At 47.9% G+C, this 18,022-nt stretch overlaps 1 protein-coding gene across 5 annotated transcripts in view; it reads right to left on the reverse strand.

Moving 5' to 3' along the window:
• COL26A1 (collagen type XXVI alpha 1 chain) overlaps window positions 1–18,022 on the reverse strand; it is a 195,347-nt gene that overhangs the window by 18,104 nt on the left and 159,221 nt on the right. For 3 of the 5 annotated variants that reach the window (XM_056330029.1, XM_056330019.1, XM_056330012.1), the window contains 6 exons: window positions 14,033–14,186; window positions 11,343–11,393; window positions 10,695–10,739; window positions 7,436–7,552; window positions 6,138–6,290; window positions 380–472 (listed from right to left, as the gene is read on the reverse strand). In XM_056330029.1, the coding sequence (XP_056186004.1) occupies window positions 380–472; window positions 6,138–6,290; window positions 7,436–7,552; window positions 10,695–10,739; window positions 11,343–11,393; window positions 14,033–14,186 (613 nt within the window). The remainder of the gene's footprint in view (window positions 1–379; window positions 473–6,137; window positions 6,291–7,435; window positions 7,553–10,694; window positions 10,740–11,342; window positions 11,394–14,032; window positions 14,187–18,022) is intronic. The other 2 variants (XM_056330014.1, XM_056330013.1) reach the window with 1 other exon arrangement.

Consider the following 18,022-nt stretch of genomic DNA (forward strand, 5'->3'; position numbering starts at 1 on the left):
CATACACATCACAGAGCAGCTGGCCAGATCCTGCTCGGTGGAGCTTAACAGCGACAGGACAGGATTGCAGCAACGGTGAGAACAACTCTGCTCTCATAAAGGAACTCACTGGACAACCCACCCTTAAAGACAGTCTTTAATCTTTTACATCTCAAGGTGTGCCCTGCCAAAGGTAAAACAATCTGCCACTATCAACAAATAAGAAACCTGTTTACTTCTTGCCACCCTTGCCACTCCTGGACTCACTGCTCTGCTGCCCTTCCAGTGAGGACCACTCGCTTTCCCCGCAGGCATCTCAGACCACTCCAGTCTCCATCAGAAATTTTGTTTGCTCATCCTCCCCATCATTACAGCTTTGCAGCTCAACCGAGTTTATTACCTGGTGGCCCAACGGGGCCTGGGGCTCCCCGTGGTCCTGGCAGGCCAGCCATGATGGTGTCTATGACGGTGGAGGCCAGCTGGGGTTCTCCATCTGTGTTGAGGAGCACAGCAGTTAGTGTCAAGCTGCCCGGTCCCAGCAGGCAGCACTTCTCTCCAAAAGCCTTTGGTGCCTGTTGGTGGCCAAGGGCAGACGGTGCTTCAGGACACGTCATTTGGGCTCTTGGAGCAATTGCCCTTCCATCTGTGTCCCCTACATCTGCAGAGCTGCTCATGTCACCTCTGATAACCCCAGTGAAGTTGTCCTTTCTCAAAAACCTGGTGTTCCTGCACACCTGTATAACCCACCTCTGAATGCCACAGCAGGTTAAGAGTAGCTCTGCCGATCTTCAAGACACATCTGCCTACCTGGGAAGTCCAACATGGATCTGGAGCTCCCTCTTGCCTGGCACCAGTGAACCGCTGAGCACAGCCCAGCACACACACACACACACCCCCTCAGCCCAGCAAGCTCGCCCTGGGTGAGGTGGTGGTGGGAGACACCCTGAGGGTCTGAGGATGCAGGAAAGCCCGGGGAGAGGGTGTGCTCTGCCCCCTCCACGTACTCGGGAAACTCTCTTGCTGTTTAGGATTATTTTAGGTGTTCAACTGGATGGTTTGGGCAGGTCCGCTGAGTTCTGGGAAACAGATGGAAATGGGAGTGGAGCAGGGAAGGGAAAGCCATCAGCAGGACTGGGAGGAACATTATACTTTAGCACATCTTTCTCAGTCCTCTCCTGTTACGAATAAATACCAGCAGCCTGTAGCTGTCCCCATCTTCCCTCATCCTTGAACCAACAGGCTTACCACTTCAGCTGGTAACTGAATAGAAAAACCACAACTATATATAAAAAAGCAACTTATTATTCATTGCAATTCCAAAACTATACCCAACAACCCTCTTCCCTGTGGACCTGTACTGTAGCATTCTAGTAAACTGTGTGGGTACCTGTATGGTAGCATCTTTCATCTGAGCACCCCACAACACTATTCGACAGTTGTGGAAACCTTGGGGCAAAAATTCCCTGATCAACCAAGACAGCAAGATCACAAAGCAAGGAGGGGAACCCCCATGTCCTGGTGCTACCAAGACTTGCAATCCACTGTCCTGACCAGTGCTGTATGACTAAAAACATATTTCCTGTTGCATGTAACCTGGAAGAAGATGTTGGCTCCTGGTCACTGGGATGGTAAATCCTCTGCAAGGTCCACATTTTCCATAGCTGGAGGCCACCATGCAGGAATAATGTCCCTCTCCTCCTGCCCATGACCTCAAACTTCCTCGTGCTGCCTTTCACCCATCCCTTTAACCCACCACAGTAAAATTCAGGAGAACCCTGTGCAGTAAAGGACTGCAAATGTCTCACTGCTGTATTGATGCAAATATCAAGAGACACCAGGAAGATCAGAAGGGTGTTTGCTTACCCTGCAGAGTCCAGCCCAAAGGACATAAAGTGAAATCTCCAGAAATGTTAGCAGACACATTATGAAGCCTTTTCAACTTCTGGAGTGTTGGCAATGACAGAGAGGACTTTCAAGCTAGTTGTTTGAAAGCAGTTCCTAGGGAAAACTGTGAAATCTCTTTAACTTCCAAGGATGACAGTTATCTCTGCAATGCCTGGCAGCAGAACAGCACAGGACCTAACCCAGATCCCTCCAAGAACCAAATTCCGTGCCTAAAGCCTGAATGCAAACAGTTATTTATTTGACTATTGTTTCCAGCCCCATCCATCTTCCCTTCTTCACAGCCCTGAAACAAAACAACTGAGACTGTTTTCATGTTCAGAAGGAAAGGTACCCAAGTGAAGTGTGTAATCCAATTAATTTGAGTTTTATTTGACCATGTCAAAATCCATCACAGCTTGGGAGTAAGATGAAATTGGGAAATGAGCATTGAACAGCAGTGAAGGCATTAACAATTGCAGAGCCCTTTGTTTTTAAAGAACGAGTGGTCGCCAAAATCAAATGCACATCCACTGAGAGGGGGAGAGGATGGGCTGCAAACAACCAGGATTTAATTACTGCTGGAGGTAAGCCAGGGATAAAGATTTGGGTTACAAAACATTCCAGCTAAATGGTACATTATTGCAACGACAGAGTTGCTCCCCCAAATTCACCCATCTGGACATTTGACCCAAAGTAATTTATAAAAAGCGATTCCATAATTATGACACAGAAGAGAGCTCTGCTCAACAGCCCTTGAGATCAGTAGCTCCTGATTTGGCCTCTGCAGCACAGGAATGCGGACACCCGGGAAATGTAGCGTGGCTCCTTCCCCAGCTGCCTGGCCTGGCAAAACTCACTCAGATCAAGGTTTCCTTCCAGGGTGAGCTCTGAATGGAACATAGTGTGAATGAAATGGGATTGAAGTGTGTAAAACACAACCCTCACATTTATTACGGGACTCTCCATATTCTTGTAAAGCAGCAGGAAGAATTCATATCTCCTTATAAACTCCCTTCTCCTTATAAACGGGGACATTCTAGGGCTCTCTGCAGCTAAAGGCTGTTACAGCAGCCACAAAATAGCTCCAGCAACAAACGGCAGCAGGAATCTTCCCATCTCAGCCACCTCCTCTAGTGACCCAGGCTCTGCTGGGCTCAAGGGCTGGATTTTGTTTCGGTGCTTCTGGATATACCGTAGCAGAAGGCAGACAAGTGTCTGCCTCATTTCAGAAGACCTTGATACACAGTTTGCTCCAGGAGCTTTCCAGCTCCTAGCCAAGGCAAGAGGAAGAGTGCAACCAGTCTGACCTGGTACGATACAAGCACCTACGTTCTCCGGAGCAGGGCACAAATATCCTGCAAAAGGGAAACCTGGAACAGCACAGAAATGCACTGAACGATGCGGTGGGACTTGCACAGCCAGAGGGGCAAGGCAGCTCAGAGGTTCAACAGCTTTGGAAACAATCGGAACGGTTTTCTGTATCAAATGCCGTTCGCTTCCTCCTCTCCTTCCTCTGCTCTGTTCTCCCGTGCTCAGGAAGGGCCAGGCATGGCAGCAGGCACCGGGATGTCACTTCACAGATCTGTTCTATGCTCTTTTTCACCAGGGACACGCTGGGCACACAGGTGAGCCCGCTGCGCCTCGGCTCCCCTGCTCTCCCTGCAAAATAGGTTAACGGTATCTCACGCGTCCTTTGCAAACTGAAATCTTTGAGATGTAAGAAGACACAACCCTCGAGAGAGTGAAAGCCACATTCTTTTCTCTTACTTTTCCCTAAAAACTGCCTTAGCTTTAGCACAAGAAAGAGGACTGAGCTGACTCTAGACCACATACCTGATCCGCTCATTTTTAAGCGGCGGAGAAAGCACGCAAGCCTCACAGCAGTGGGGTACGGCAGTGTAGCTTCTGGCCTGCATCTAACGTTTCTAAGGGATAAATTCCCCCATTATAGGCTTGATTTGTTGAGACAGGATGGAAATGAAGTAATCCTGTCTTAATTTCTTTCTGCTACCTGATCTGGAAGGAGACGACTGGGACCAATTTCTTTACCACAGCACAGTGAAACTGTGAGAAAATATTTGACTCCCCAGTTTTGGCTTCTGCCTGCTGATAAACACTGCCAACAGGAACTTGTTGTGATTAATAAAGGCACACGCATTCACCACGTTCAGGCAGAACCAGACCCTGTACTACTAATAATAATCTGATACAGCTTTCTCACATCTCGGTGGGTGCACATGCCCATTACCAGGAATATGCTTCCCTCTGCTGTCAGCAGCTGGAATCTTGTGTTTATAGTTTTCAGATGTGCTCCATTCAAAATCAAAAAAATAAATGTTTAAAAAATTCTACCCAGAATTTACAAGACTAAGTTTTACTGGTTGTAGAGGAACAGCTTTCTGCCAACCTGTGGTAGGAAAAAATCAGCCAACACATAAGCAAAATGTTTTGTAAGAAAATGGTCCTGATATTGCCACAACTTTATCATGACCACATAGAAAACTTATACTTGCAGCAAGACTTGTATTAAGAAAATTTTTTAAAAACTTGACATGTCATAAACTTTTGGGCTACTCCTGCAAACCAAGAAGTATGCCACAGGTATGGAGAAGTACAGGGCTGCTCTAGGGATGCAACAGTCACCACTTATGGTCCTCAGGTCCATGTGGGAGCCTGTTGCTGCCTGATGTTGGCAGACTTCGTACAGATATTTGTCCTCTTCCCATTCTGGGATAACACAGAGCTCACCCTTCTCACACAGCAGCTGGGAAGGCCACGTAATCAATGCCTTTATACACTTAACCACTACTTTGCAAGAAACAGTTGAATTTAAAGGGTGGTTGGAGGGAGGGTGCAGCAGCAGTACCCAAACCATCTTTAAGGATCCTTTGGAATAAAAGGCTGAATACGGAATGGCACCATTCGGTGTGATCCTGCAAGGTAGTGAGGTGATTTAATGCCAAACTTTCTTGTTGCAAGGCTCACGAATGTAGCATATCAATATACATTTTGTGAAAATCTTAGTCTCGAACCACAATTAATCTCATACTGACCATACACCCTAAGTAACTGAATTGGAAACTGAGCTGTTAAAATTCTTCCCAGATTAAACATACACCTGTTCACTTTCAGGAAAAGGAGTCTGGTGAGCAGAGTGGGTGGAAGGGAAAGGAGAGCTCTAGAAAACTGTCAGACACAGGGAGACTTACTAATGCTTGGCTGTAACTAATACAACTGAGCTTGCGAGCTGGACATCAGCAGAAACGCTGGGCAAGAGGCACAGCTGAAGTCTGGGGGAGCGGAGATGGGAGACCTGACAGAGCGGGGGCCCCAGGAGTTTACAAGCCAAGTGGAGATACAGGTGAGCTCTGCTTTATCATCATTAGTTGCCAGCTAAACAAGAATGGACTGGAAGAATCAAGCCCAAATTTGAAAGCACTCACATAGAAGTGCATGACGTGCCTTTCCTGGAAAGCTTTCTTGCTGTGCATAGCACAAATCAAATAAATGTATTTTTAAATCACCATAGGCTCAAAGAAACCCCGACCCTCTGGTTACAGGGAAGGGATAAATCACAGTTTTGGTCTGGGCTTTCAAGTCCATAATTCCATGTTTTGTGTGGATGTGGGATAATGTTGATGCACCAGAAACGCAGGTGTAAGATGCATCTGTGGGGGCCGTAACAGAGATGCATTTAACAGATGTCCTTGTTACGTTATATAATTTCAGAGTTGCAAACCCTTGGTACTTACTCATTTCTGAGCAACCCTGAGCACTATAACTCTGCAACAGCGGCACCGGGAGGTCTCTCAACAGCACAGTTGTGTTGCACCAGCACCTGTTTCTCCACCCACTGATCTCTCATGTGGTGCTACCTGAGCCCTGTATTTCACTAAAGACCCCCTTCACAGCAGGTACTCATGATGGAATCTTAAAGTACACCAGTATAGCCTCCTCAAAGCTATGATGAACCCCGAAAACCAGACACAGGGAACAACCATAAATCCCCCAAACCCTGTTCTCACTGATGGTTTTAGAAAAGCAGTGGCTTAGTTCCTCCTTTTGGAGAGGTGAACCCCTCTTGCTTCTAAGTCTTATGTGTTTCATCTTGAACAGGAACTTCTAAGAGACCCAGACGATGGAGGCAGATTGCCCAGCTGCTCCCAGGGCAGGCAGGGCCCCGGCAGAGCCTAGCAGGGCAGTGGGAGGAATAGCTGAGCTGCTCTATGCCTGCCCACTCTGCTTCTGCACAGGGAACTGAGAAGGACACCTACTTTCTTTTTCAGCTGTGGGCTGGAGTGAGTAGAGAACCCCTTGTTGGAAGGTAAGAGGGAGGCTTGGGGTGGCTGGTGGCCCTGGAGGACCTGGGGGACCTGGCATCCCGGTTTCTCCTGGAAGTCCTCTCGGTCCTTGAGGTCCCAACAGTCCTGTGCAGAGGCAGGAAAGGACATGTTAGTGCATTTGAAGATGTGCTAATGATGCTACTATGTAAAAAGGCAGTAAGAGGACAAAGGATTTATGTCCTGAACTGTAATTGTGGGAATTAAGGGCGTGGGGGGAAATAGGAACAGCTTCCTCATTTTCCATTATTTGCCTTCAGCATCTTCCTCTGCAAAACAGACAGCCTTACTTGGCTCAAAGGTGCTGAGAAGCTTAATTCCTGAAATAATAAAATCTACCCCCTCCCTGACACCCAGCAAAAAACCAAAGGCCACAAGGCATGAAATCACACGCTGCTCATTCTCTTCCCCTCCACATACACCTGTATGTCACCTTACCGCCAGGAAAGCACAGCAAAGACAACGGCAACCCAGCCAGTCCGCCAGCAGGCTGGTTCCACTTCCTGGGGGGCTGGGAGGGCTCTTGTTACAAACTGAGAAACCAAAAGGCAGACACATCCTTGGCCAGACTTTAGTCATTGACAGGTTGCCAGAAAATGCCAAAAAGCATTCAGGGCTGCTTTCACATTTAAGGCACGCTCCAAGTTCCAAATCTTTCCTGAGCTCAGACTGACAAGGCACAGCCTTTTAGACACATAGAAAGGACAGAGCCTGAGATCTGGCACCTACTGTGTAGTATCACCTTCATTTAGGAACATTTTGGGGATGAATAAATTCTCCTAGCTCAGGAATGGAGCGTACTCTGAAAGTATGGCTTCATAACCTTTTCCCTTAGCGTACAAAAGCATCATGAGTTTGACATCCTGGCATCTGACACAAATGGTGGAGAAAAAAGGCACACAGTGAGAGGGCTAGAGCAGGGAATGCTCTTCTCCAAAGGCTGACAGATCAGAGACTTTTTTTTACAGCTCCTGGGCAGGATGGGGAAACACAATCCTGCTTTGCAGCTTTCTGGGACAAGCTCTCCAGCTCCATGGGAAATCCCAGGGACTGTCATTGCTCGTGCGGGGGGTTGCCTGCTCTAAGAGCCGCTGGTTGATTTCAGTACCCAGGGCACTCGCTGGAATGGATTCAATACCAACTGAAGATGCTCAACATCTTGTGTCCACAGACAATTTGTAAAAAGTGAAGTACCTCCTACCATGGTAGCACTGCCCGCCTCCAGGACTTACCTGGTGGCCCTGCCGGGCCCCTCTCACCGGGTTGTCCCTTCTCTCCTTTTGGGCCAGGTGGTCCTGGAAGACCAGTTGGTCCAACCGGGCCTGGAGGACCAACCTGTCCAGGCAGCCCTGAAAACATTCAGAAAGGAAATTAGTTGGAAGTTTAGGCCACTGCTGAGATCAGAAGGTCTTTAGCAACCTAGGTACCAGGGACTCAAAGATGCTTTGAGGGATGCAAAGATGCAAAAAGGGTCTCAAGGGGGAGAAAAGCAGCTTTGCAAGGACAACACAGACAGGGTGGTACTGGTGGCCAGAGCTGGCTGGTAGGTAGGGCAGAAAAGCCAGACTGGACCTTGCTTCTCCTCTTCTGCCTCCGATCTTTAGAGAAACAAGCATCTTCCCACACACAAGGCCCACCGAAGAGCCAGCAGGACATGTACTCCCACTGGGACCTGCCGGCAAACTGAGCCCACACTGTCCCCTTCCTTCCCACGGGCTGCCTGACTCTGTGGCCCCTCCAGCGCTCCCCTGCTACCTTCGGCCAGCTGGGCCTGGCAGCTCCCTGGCAGCCCCAGTGTATCAGAATACACAAAATGTACTTGCACAAGCAAATCAAACCCACTTGCTCTGGCGGCTCTATCCATACCACCTGAGATTCTGCATCAAAGATGTTTCCCTGTTTTCTCCTGTTTTCCTTCACCTAACAAGCATACCATGCTGGGCACGAACATTTGTCGTCCCAAACTGAAATCTGTGCACCCACAGTTGCGATGCAACTAATTTATAACTATGAATAGGGTGCTGAGCAAACCCATCTGGAAATACCAGTAACACAATAATTACAGCCCAGCAGGATGCTTCTTGGCAAGTCCACTCAGACCCACAGTAAGCCTACGAAAGGTGCAGGCAGCATTTGTAAAAAAGTGCTTATTTCTGATGACACTGAATAAAATCTTAATTTTGTTTTCTTTATCAAAATAATAACGACACTTGGCAATTTTTTAGTGTTTTTCAGAAAAACACTGCGTGTCTTTGGCTGATAAAAAGTAGTAGCTGCTTTGGAAAGATACACTTAAATGCTGTGCGAACATCAGTGAAGCCTTTAATACCTTGGAGAGATGGGTGAGTTAGTCTGTCTCTCAGATTAAGTGGTTAATGGTTACAATAAACACATTAACTGTCAGAGCCAAGAGAGTCAGACGTTCCTGGTTTATGGGCTACCAAAGGGCTTTGAGCATTTGAAAACAGTGGCAGATGCAAGCTACAAATCCACAGGAAGATCTGTCTGAGTACAAAGTTCAGCGCGCTCAGATTTCAAGTTTTACTCTGTATAGTACGTACAACCATAACCCAACCGAGTGTCAGTTAAGTTCTGATAAACTCTTCAGCAGTGTCCTTCCCCTTGCCTGGCACCAGAAGAGGTACCAGACCCTCCAAGGGCAGCGCCAGGAGAACCCGCTGCATGTAGGGGGTGGAGGAGACTGGATGGGACTAGAGGGAGAGAAGGAAAAAAGGAAACAAGCCGGCCAGCTGACACCTTCACAGCGGGTGCCGAAGGGAACAGAGCTACAGAACAAAAGCCAAGGCTCACAGAATTTGCAGCTCTGATTTTGAATCCAGTTCCTACCCTACGCGTGGGACAGCCCACCTGGGGCACAAAACCTTGTCCCCCCAGACATTCATCCCAACTCTCTGCATTTCTCAGAATGCAGCACTGATCCCCCAGTATTAGACCCCCTTGAAAGATTCCCCTTCCTCTCCTTTTTTTTTGCCATTCTAGAGACAAGTCCAATTTTTTTTTTCTTAAAAAATGTAATCTATCCAATGAAAAACTGGGCAGACTGAAAAAATGAGATTTTTAAAGGCTGTGTGTGGGAGTGTATGTCTATAGTTTTGATTTATTCAGTCAGCAATAAACACCTGATTTAATTTGAGTATTGAACAAGGAATTAAGGTGTTAATTTGGATGAATTTGCTTATCCACAGGACACAAACTGCAGACTGGACTTTTCTGTGAACAGAGGATCTCCTTTAATGGATCTCACCTGACAGTGGATGTGGTACTTGGCAAGCCCAGGCAGGTGATCAGGAGCCCATTCAAGAGAGCAAGAGAATTTGGCCCCAGCATTGCAAACGGCCTTGCCCCACTACTGAAATCCTCAATGCACCTGGAACTTCATTGCAGCACACTGCAGCAGAAACACTGTTTTGAAAGCACAACACCCTGTGCTGCTGAGTGTGGGTCAAAACATTTCCTTGCTTGTATAAATCAGCCTCAGTCCTTCAGCTGAACCTTTATAACTCAATCCTGTGAACTTCTGCAGACCAAGAGCAATCATTTCCTGCTAGCATCCTCAATCACGCTGCTGCAGCGGAGCTTTAAAGAAACTGGCACTTACTCCCCTGAAGGTGGAAAGTGCTGAAGGAAAGACTGGGACAAACAGCACTGAGTAATGTGACAGGCAAATGCTCATACTGGTGACAAATGGTGTTACCAGCATAAAAGAGACAAGTGCAAAAGGGAGAAGAAAGAGGGGAGGACTCAGGGAAAAGGGGGGAGGGAAATGAATAGGCCAAATCTTCTCTGGCATAAATCAGCTCTGCTGCAGTGGCGTTGCCTTCAGAGAGCTGAAGCCCATGGCGAGTGTTTATCCTCCAAAACCATGGAACAAAAGGCCACTGGAAAAATACGGAGGGTGAGGGAAAGGTACAGGGTGAGTATTCTACTGCTGGAGACCAAATCAGACATGCGGAGACCTGGATTTTCTTCCTGGCCTTGTCATTACCTGCAACACACCATCTGTTCCCTCTGCTTCCCCAAGGTTTTCTCTGTACAGGAGCAGGGAGTTCTCTGTTTACACAGAGCTTAGCAAAATGAAGCGTGACCATCCCCAGCAGCTCTCGGTGCCCCGGCAGGCAATACCAGCGAGATAACGGTGTTTTCTCCCATCACTCAGCACATGCCCTGCTTGCTCTAGCCATGTGTCCTCCAGTGAACTGCCTCTCCACTGGGCAACGCTTTCCATCCTCCGTGTGCTGGGGGAACTGAATGGCTTGATGACGACAGAGCTGGCATTCCGCCTCTCGAACCAGAGCAGCCCACAATCAGATAAAACCCAAAGAAGAAACCCAGCTTCTCTGCAGCCGTGAGGCCTCAAATCCCTGAGGACTCCTGGCCGCAGGACCCTTCTGCTTTTTGGGACATATCATGTCCCAACCATCACAACATTCTGTGCTTTGGAAGAGGAAATAGCAGAAACCATCAACTTACCCTGTGGTATTAGCTGCTCCTCTGCACCTCTGTGTCCTTTAGGCTCTAGTTAAGAAGGTCCGGGTAAAAAAAAACACACCGAAAAACACAAAAACACAGATATGAAAAATTAGGTTTCTTGCTGCCAACTGGCTCAGCCACACTATATATATTTTCTTAATAGTCAGTAAAATGTATCCTGTTGATTAACAAGCTGATCAGAAAGGCCAGTGGTGCAGCTGTCTCAACAGCTCTGATTGCTTTTAAATGATTGTCTATTCACAGTCCTGTCACTCACAGAAGAAATAACTACCCTAGTAAACAGTAGCAAGTTTTCCTGGACCTCAGCCTGGAGAGGCATCAGCCAGCCCAGAGCTGTAGGGTCACCCAGAAACAGTCCTACCATTCAAAGCACCTAGTCTGTATCAACCATTGCTGCGTTGGGCACCAACCTTCTGCCCTTAGTCCATCCAGCTGAGAAACTCGGTGGCATGCAAGCTAGGATTTGGATTTGCTTTGGCTGAAAAACTAGAAACAGGGCAAAGTAGGCAATAATTCACAAAAAAATCTGGAGAAGGGGATGGGAGGGGTAGAGGCTTAGCTTTTCATAACCCCAAATCACACACGACAGTCGGGTTTGACTTCTACCAACTCTAATATCACACTTACCGAAAGATCTCCCGAGGTGTGCAATCTCTGTAAGTGAACCTGGGGTGGGCTCTGAGCAAAAGTCACAGTACAGTGTCAAAATCCCGCAAAACAGGCAGTCCCCCACCATCCTAAACCATCTGTGTGAAATACCCTACATTCCACCAAAACCGGCAGCGCTGCTTTTTGGCTAGCTTTGAATTGTAGGTACAAACTGGTGTGGGGAGGGAAGGGAGCCAAATGTGAACCCAGATCCATGAAACATCCCCACAGTGTGTGGGGATGCTTAGCAAGTGAGCAAGCAAGCTAAGCAACGCTTAGCAAAGCAAGCACGACAGAGCTCGGGTAGGGGCTTCAGCAGGGAATTGCATGTCAATAAGCAACTCAACTGATCGCTTCTAATTGCCAAAAGACACTGTCCTGACTCGAAATGGTCCACTGCATTCCTGATACCCAGATGTTATGCTAGAGTTGTTATTTTGCACTAGGTTAAATAAATCAAGGCTAGAAAAAGAAGAGGTAACAGTGAGCAAGGACTGCCCCCGGTAGCACACACATCAGCCGGCTGTGTGCAGAGCCTGGAAGGCTGGCTGACAGGACAGAGTCGCGTACGGCTTGGGCATCACCACCTGCTTTTTGGAGATGACCACTAGCTACCTCCTGGATTTACTGCAGGGGTGGAGGGTGCTGATGCTGGACCATGGAGTCAGCCTGATGCAAGCGCTACGGGGGTTCTGTTCAGTTGGGCAGCACTGCCAAAAGCCTGGGCGAGCAGCATTCGCTGCTCCTTGCTGAGCAAGAGGATATAATCGCATGCACACAGCCTCTGAGAGCAGAGAACTTTGAGTGGAAGGGACAGAGTTTTCAGTACTTTTGCTCCATTGACTTTAGTACAATGAAGTGCAGGTGCAGAGATACTGCGACAGCAAAAATAAATGACATGGGGAAGGCAGAATGAGCATATAATGGACACCAGGGGAAACTGCTTTAATTCAATTCCTGGCAGCCATCACCGTGGTTCTGAAAATACTTTGCAGAACATATTGTTAGTGAACCTCCCTCCGTGTTGTGGCATCCTGTCAAATTATAAACATGGACGACATCTGGTCTATGTTGGTTGCTCCAAGTCTGCTGCAGCCATGAAGGGCTGCCATAATAAACTGCTCGGACCAAAAAAAATAAAAAAAATAAAAAAAAGAAGAAAAAAGCAAAGTAGGCCCTATAGAGGATAAAGAACTAAGAACTGCTTTGGGAGCAAGCAAAGCAACTGACAGCAAGGTTTGGAAAGACAGGGTTTTGGAAGCAGAGAGCAGGGATCTTGAAATGAGAATGCCAAGGTCAAGGAAATTCAATGCGTGGGGATCTGTCTAGCCAAGTGGGCTCAGAGGGAGATTTTCTTAAAAGTGTATTTTTTTTTCATGCCACAAGAGGGATCATAAAACAGCCCATTGTGTTTATGGCAAATTTAAAAAAATATCATGCAGACTACAACTGATGTTGCTATTCATGGGAAAGTTTTTGTCCTAATAAAACCAAGAATTACCCCTACACCCCAGGCCGTTACCTCCCCGCACCGCTCCCAGATGGGGAGACGCTGCCTTCGACGTTCAGTAGGTGGGTATGAATTGTCGCCCTGTGATCCCAATACCTCCCCGAAGTTTCCTCAGGAATGCTTCCATCTATCCAGGCCTCAAAACCCCACAGTCTTTGGACTTAAACCACGTACACTGAAACACACGGGCAGGCACAGTGGCCCTGCTGAGGTTAACAGAAACCTGACTTGCCAGAGACCAGAATCAGCTCTCAGTAGAGGCTTGTGCCAACAGAAATTGGGGCTAGGACAGGCCACTAAGGCTGACAAAATGGAGCTGAATATGTTTCTGGGCTCAGCTGCTTTCCTCCAGGAGCATGCTTGCTCGGCACTGGCTTAACTTAAGGAGGGGCAAAGACACAGGGAGAAAAAGAAAAGCCGCAAGTGCCGCTCCCTGTGAAGGGGTGATCCTCCCTGCTGCACGGGCCGTGGCGAGGGACCCTGACGAAAGCACGTCCCACTTGCTGCAGCTAAAAGGATGCTACAAGGTGGGATCAGGGAGGACTGAATCCTTCCTTGCCTGTGAGTCCACATGGGTGCTGGCGTGCAACCACCTCTGTGCTGACAGCTCAGCAGAAAGGGAGAGACGTGAGGTGACATTAAACCATGAAAGACTGAACAGCCGCTGGTTTAGAGCCATCCTGGCTCAAAAGCTAAATAACACTGCCTCTAACCCTAAGAGGGGCTGAAAGCTCTCGAAACCTCTCTCCACAGGGCAGTTTTCCTGTTTGCAAATGCCTGCAGCAAGCGTTTGCAAAGACCAAAGCTGTGGTGTCCCTGCTGAGGGTGCAAGGCGCAGCCACAGAGGCACTCACACCCCAGGCTGCCCGCCCTGCGCCCATCACGCAGCACCACCCCAGTGCGGCCGCTCCGTCAGCAGCTCCTTGCTGCAGCAAACACGGCAGCAAACATGCCCACAGAGAGAGGAGTTGCCCATCTGAAAATCTTAACCCTCTTCTCCTTTACAGAGCAGAGGGAAGGAGCTGCCAGTGTTTTCCTCCAGCCTCTCCCCTGCAGCTCCCAGTACTACAGCAGACTGACACAGCTCCCTTTTTTTACCTACCCTATGTGAATCCTCTGTGTAGGGTGTGTGAGTTGGTGAAGAGAAGGTTAGGCTTACCAACAGATCCCACTGTTTTTCTTAAGACAGTCCCAGGATTCAGCAGGGGAAACGCATCTGGTAGCAAATCGTCGTACCACGTGGCCGTTGTCCCAGTGATCGGCAGGTTGTTTTCCAGTGCTGGGCTTCGCTCCGCAGCCTCGAGCAGAAGGATCTAGACAGGGGAAGGCAAACGAGATCAGCAGGACTGTTTCATACATGGTCATACATAATCCTGAAGAGGTCCTGAAACTCCTCTCCTTGACAGCAGGAGCTGTGAATAACTGCATCACAGATCGCAGGGCTTTGGTATTAGAGCTCTATCAGTTTTCTGGAAAGCAGCGCTAATTACTGTAGGAAGGTGCCGTGTCCTGCACAAGACCTCCTTGGAGAGGCTTCACTGCTTCCAGAGAGGCTCAGCCTCACACAGGCTTGTCTCCCTGGTGGAAAACATCAAACCAGGGACCGGAGCTGGTGTTAGGAGACAGCATTTTACTGCCATGTTACGTGTCAAACCCAGAGTTGTAAGGTCAGAAGTTACTGAGAGCTGGTACGTGGTGAAGGCCTGTACCCTGGATGCCCACGGTAGTAAACTGAGGTGCCCCAGGACAAGTAATGGTTTTAAGTCAAAGCACAAATGCTGACCAAATTACAGATGATGAAGAATATGAAGCTTTTAAAGAGCTGAGGTGCTTTAATTTTTGAGCAAATAAAAAAAGGCAGGCAATTTCCTCAGAGCTCTACTTAGAAGTAATAGGAGATATATATATATATTAAAACTCGCAACTGTTTCTATACCTTGTAAACACACTACCTGCAAATAAATCCACATCCCAATGTGCGTCCCTGAGCTATTGGGCCATTTACAACCTAAGCTCCTGGGCAAAGTGACCCCGTTTCCCCTGTATGATTTTTAAACCGCTATTGATCATGCTGTGCTCCCACGGCCACTGGTGGCCCACAGGGAAGTGGAACTTGGTCTTTAACGTGGCTGAAACAAACCTAAACACCCACAAGAAGTAGAGGGATGGAGGACCCAGGTGGACTCTGCCCAGTGACAAACTCCAGTAAAGCAAAGCCCAGGAGAACATTCATTGTGCTTCAGAATCAACATTTTAAATCCCATTTTTCACAAAACTAGGATTTTTTTTTAAAATAAATTGTCTATTTTAATCTAAATGCTTCATACCCCTGCCTTCCCAGCCACTATGCAAGGATGACACAGCAAGTAGTCTACAGATTTCTTTTGAAAAAGCCCAACCCATCAGCAGCACTGACCTGGGGTGCCAAGCCCACATACCCTGCTGCAGATGGATTTTACCCCAGGGGCTCGACAGTAGCGAGGGAGGCCAAGGGCAGCGCCCACCCCGCTGGTGGGGCAGCCCCTGCTTTAGCCCTGCCTGGGATGCAGCTGCAGCCCTGCCGACCCACCTGGCAGATGGATTGGCCCCTGGCACAGCTGCCTGCTCAGGATAGACACGGGCTGCCCATCAGGTAGGAGCAGGGCTGAGGTTTCCAGAACAAGAGTTTTGATCCAAGCATCCGGCATCTCCAGCAAAGTCTGCTTTCTAGAGCACAATGCTACATGGAAAAATCGAGGAGCGCAACGCCGTGGTTTGTTATGGCACCATCTCTTCCTGTTTGGAAACCACCTAAGCAAATACTGATTTTGGGATAAGGGAAATAAAAGAGAGCATGGCTCAAACTTTCCACTAAATCCCTAGAAGTTTCAGCTTTTACATGCTGTGTTGTCTGTACATAATGAAGTCACATTGCAATTATAAATGAGAGTGACTTGGCTCCGCTTGTTTGTTTTTAACTTGCAATTATTACAAGGTTTATCACTTATTTATTACAAGGCATGGCGAGAGCCAGTATTGCAGCAGCGCCAGAAATGATGAACTTCCTGCAGAATGTACTGGCCTGACAGGGGTGAATCAGAAACTAATTAAACTGGGAGCTAGGTTAAGTGCAAGGGAACTGAACCTCAGCTGTTGCAAACAAGCAAGACTCATCCTTTACTGCAATGATCTTTATTCACGGAGCCAGAGTCTTGCTTTCTCAGTAATAAGCAAGCAACAAGGAATCGGGTCACAATGCTTTTGTTCAGCTGGCTTCTCTAATGCCAGGCAAGAAATCGCTTCAGTCTGTCCTTGCACTTCCGTGCTTCTACCCCGTGATTTATTTGTCAGACTTTCAAGGCAACATGCTATCAGTTCAATAAACACTGAAGCATGTGCCTTACCATAATCACGCTTAATTCCCATTGACGTGGGACTCAAGTGTGTGTTGAATAACTTTCCTGAATCCCTTTATGCTATTATATTACCCTCTTACTTCCCCAGCAAAACACCTGAATGTTGCCAAAGCGTCCTCAGCAACAGGGGCGAAACCCCCTGGAGGTGGCAAATTAAAGGGGCTCCAGCCAGGGCAGCGTCAGGATGCTCCTGCTGTGAGAAAGGACCGACAAGGGCTGTCTTGGACAGCATTTTGCCACAGCTCAGCAGTGCTGGGGGAAGAGATTATATTAATTCAATAGCAGCAATGGTCAGAGACCAGCAAACTGCAGGGGTCCGTGGCCCTCCCGGGTGGTGCGAGCGGCACTAGCACAGCTCTGCTGAAGGTTGCATCTGGAGTGGAACAGCTCCAAATCATTTTTATGGGTGATAATAAAAACGTGTTACCACATAATCAACACAAAACAGTGGCAACGGTATCCTTTTCATTAAAACAACATGTTTTAAATGAGCGCTCTGCTGATAAACGCTGTAAAATATTTAAAGGCATGCACAGAATAATCCAGTGTGCTCTTTTATAAATTGACTATATATACTTAGCAGTCGTTAAGGCTCAAACCATAGTTACAAGTTTATTTTCTCTGGGCACAAAATGATAGAGGTCAGGAAGTCTCCAGGCTTGAAATTGCTGAGAAATTCTAGTTTTTATGATTAGGACTGAAGAGGTGCCCAAAAGAAATAAAGCAGAAAGAAGCTCTCACATCCGTGAGATCCACAGAGCCAAACTAAAGAAGGAAAAGCACGAGGGATTTAGTCACATTCAAAATCTCAAGCTCTACACAGTTCTTTCAACAAGGAGCGTCCTCTCACAAGCTAGCACAGCACACAGCACTAATGGGGGTCCTTACACATTATTGAAATAGCGCTGGAGCCACTCATCTATTTTCTGTCACGTTCTGTTTTTCTTAAGGCTGCCATCGCTGTAGTCAAGGGACTTGAGGAGAATTCCCACTTTCATTAAACAAAAAAAGAAATTTTCTAGCCCTCTGAGTAAACTGCTGGAAAATGATACCACAGAGGCTCACAGCCAGAAAGCAAATTAGCAAAATGTGCAATGTATTAAAGTCTCGGTATTAAGCTCTTGGTATTTTTTAGTCAATAAGGTTGAGGTAGAGAGAGGGATAACACCAAGTGAAGAAGAACGTGTGGTTTTCATTGGAAAGACTCATTGGAAGCAGTGCCCACCTCTGCTGCCGTTACCACTTCCAATGAGGAAGTTATGGCTCCGTGAAGAATGGAGGCAGGAAACACCCTGATCCCATCATATAAAGGAAATAAGTCTTGATGCCATGGGTCACGTTAGTCAGCCAACCAAGCAGAGCAGGTACAGAGAACCAGCTGAAGGGCTGTGCTTGTGGTTGCTGCCTGCGGTGCAGGGAGGGCAGATCCCCACAGAAGACACGAAGGCTTTTCCTCCCTGGTTGCACTGCATTAAGGATGGCCTCGACTCAGCAAAACACTCGGGCTTTTGTCTTTTTGCACGGATGGAAGCAAAAAGTCAAATCTGAGCCTAAACGGACAGGCTGAGCTGGAGCCTCTGGCAGCAGAGGTCCCAGCGGCATGAGGGCTGCTCTCTGGTTTCCAGACCCCACCTCTCAGATGCAGCTGAACTGGGTCAGAAAGCTGGAAAGAACTGAAATGGGGCCACGTCTCCTGCCAACACTGCAGCGGGAGCCGGGCCCGAGGTAGGAGATGGCGTGTGAAGGCGAAGGGA

Source organism: Falco biarmicus, chromosome 1, assembly GCF_023638135.1.
Source record: "Falco biarmicus isolate bFalBia1 chromosome 1, bFalBia1.pri, whole genome shotgun sequence".
NCBI classification, from domain to species: Eukaryota; Metazoa; Chordata; class Aves; order Falconiformes; family Falconidae; genus Falco; species Falco biarmicus.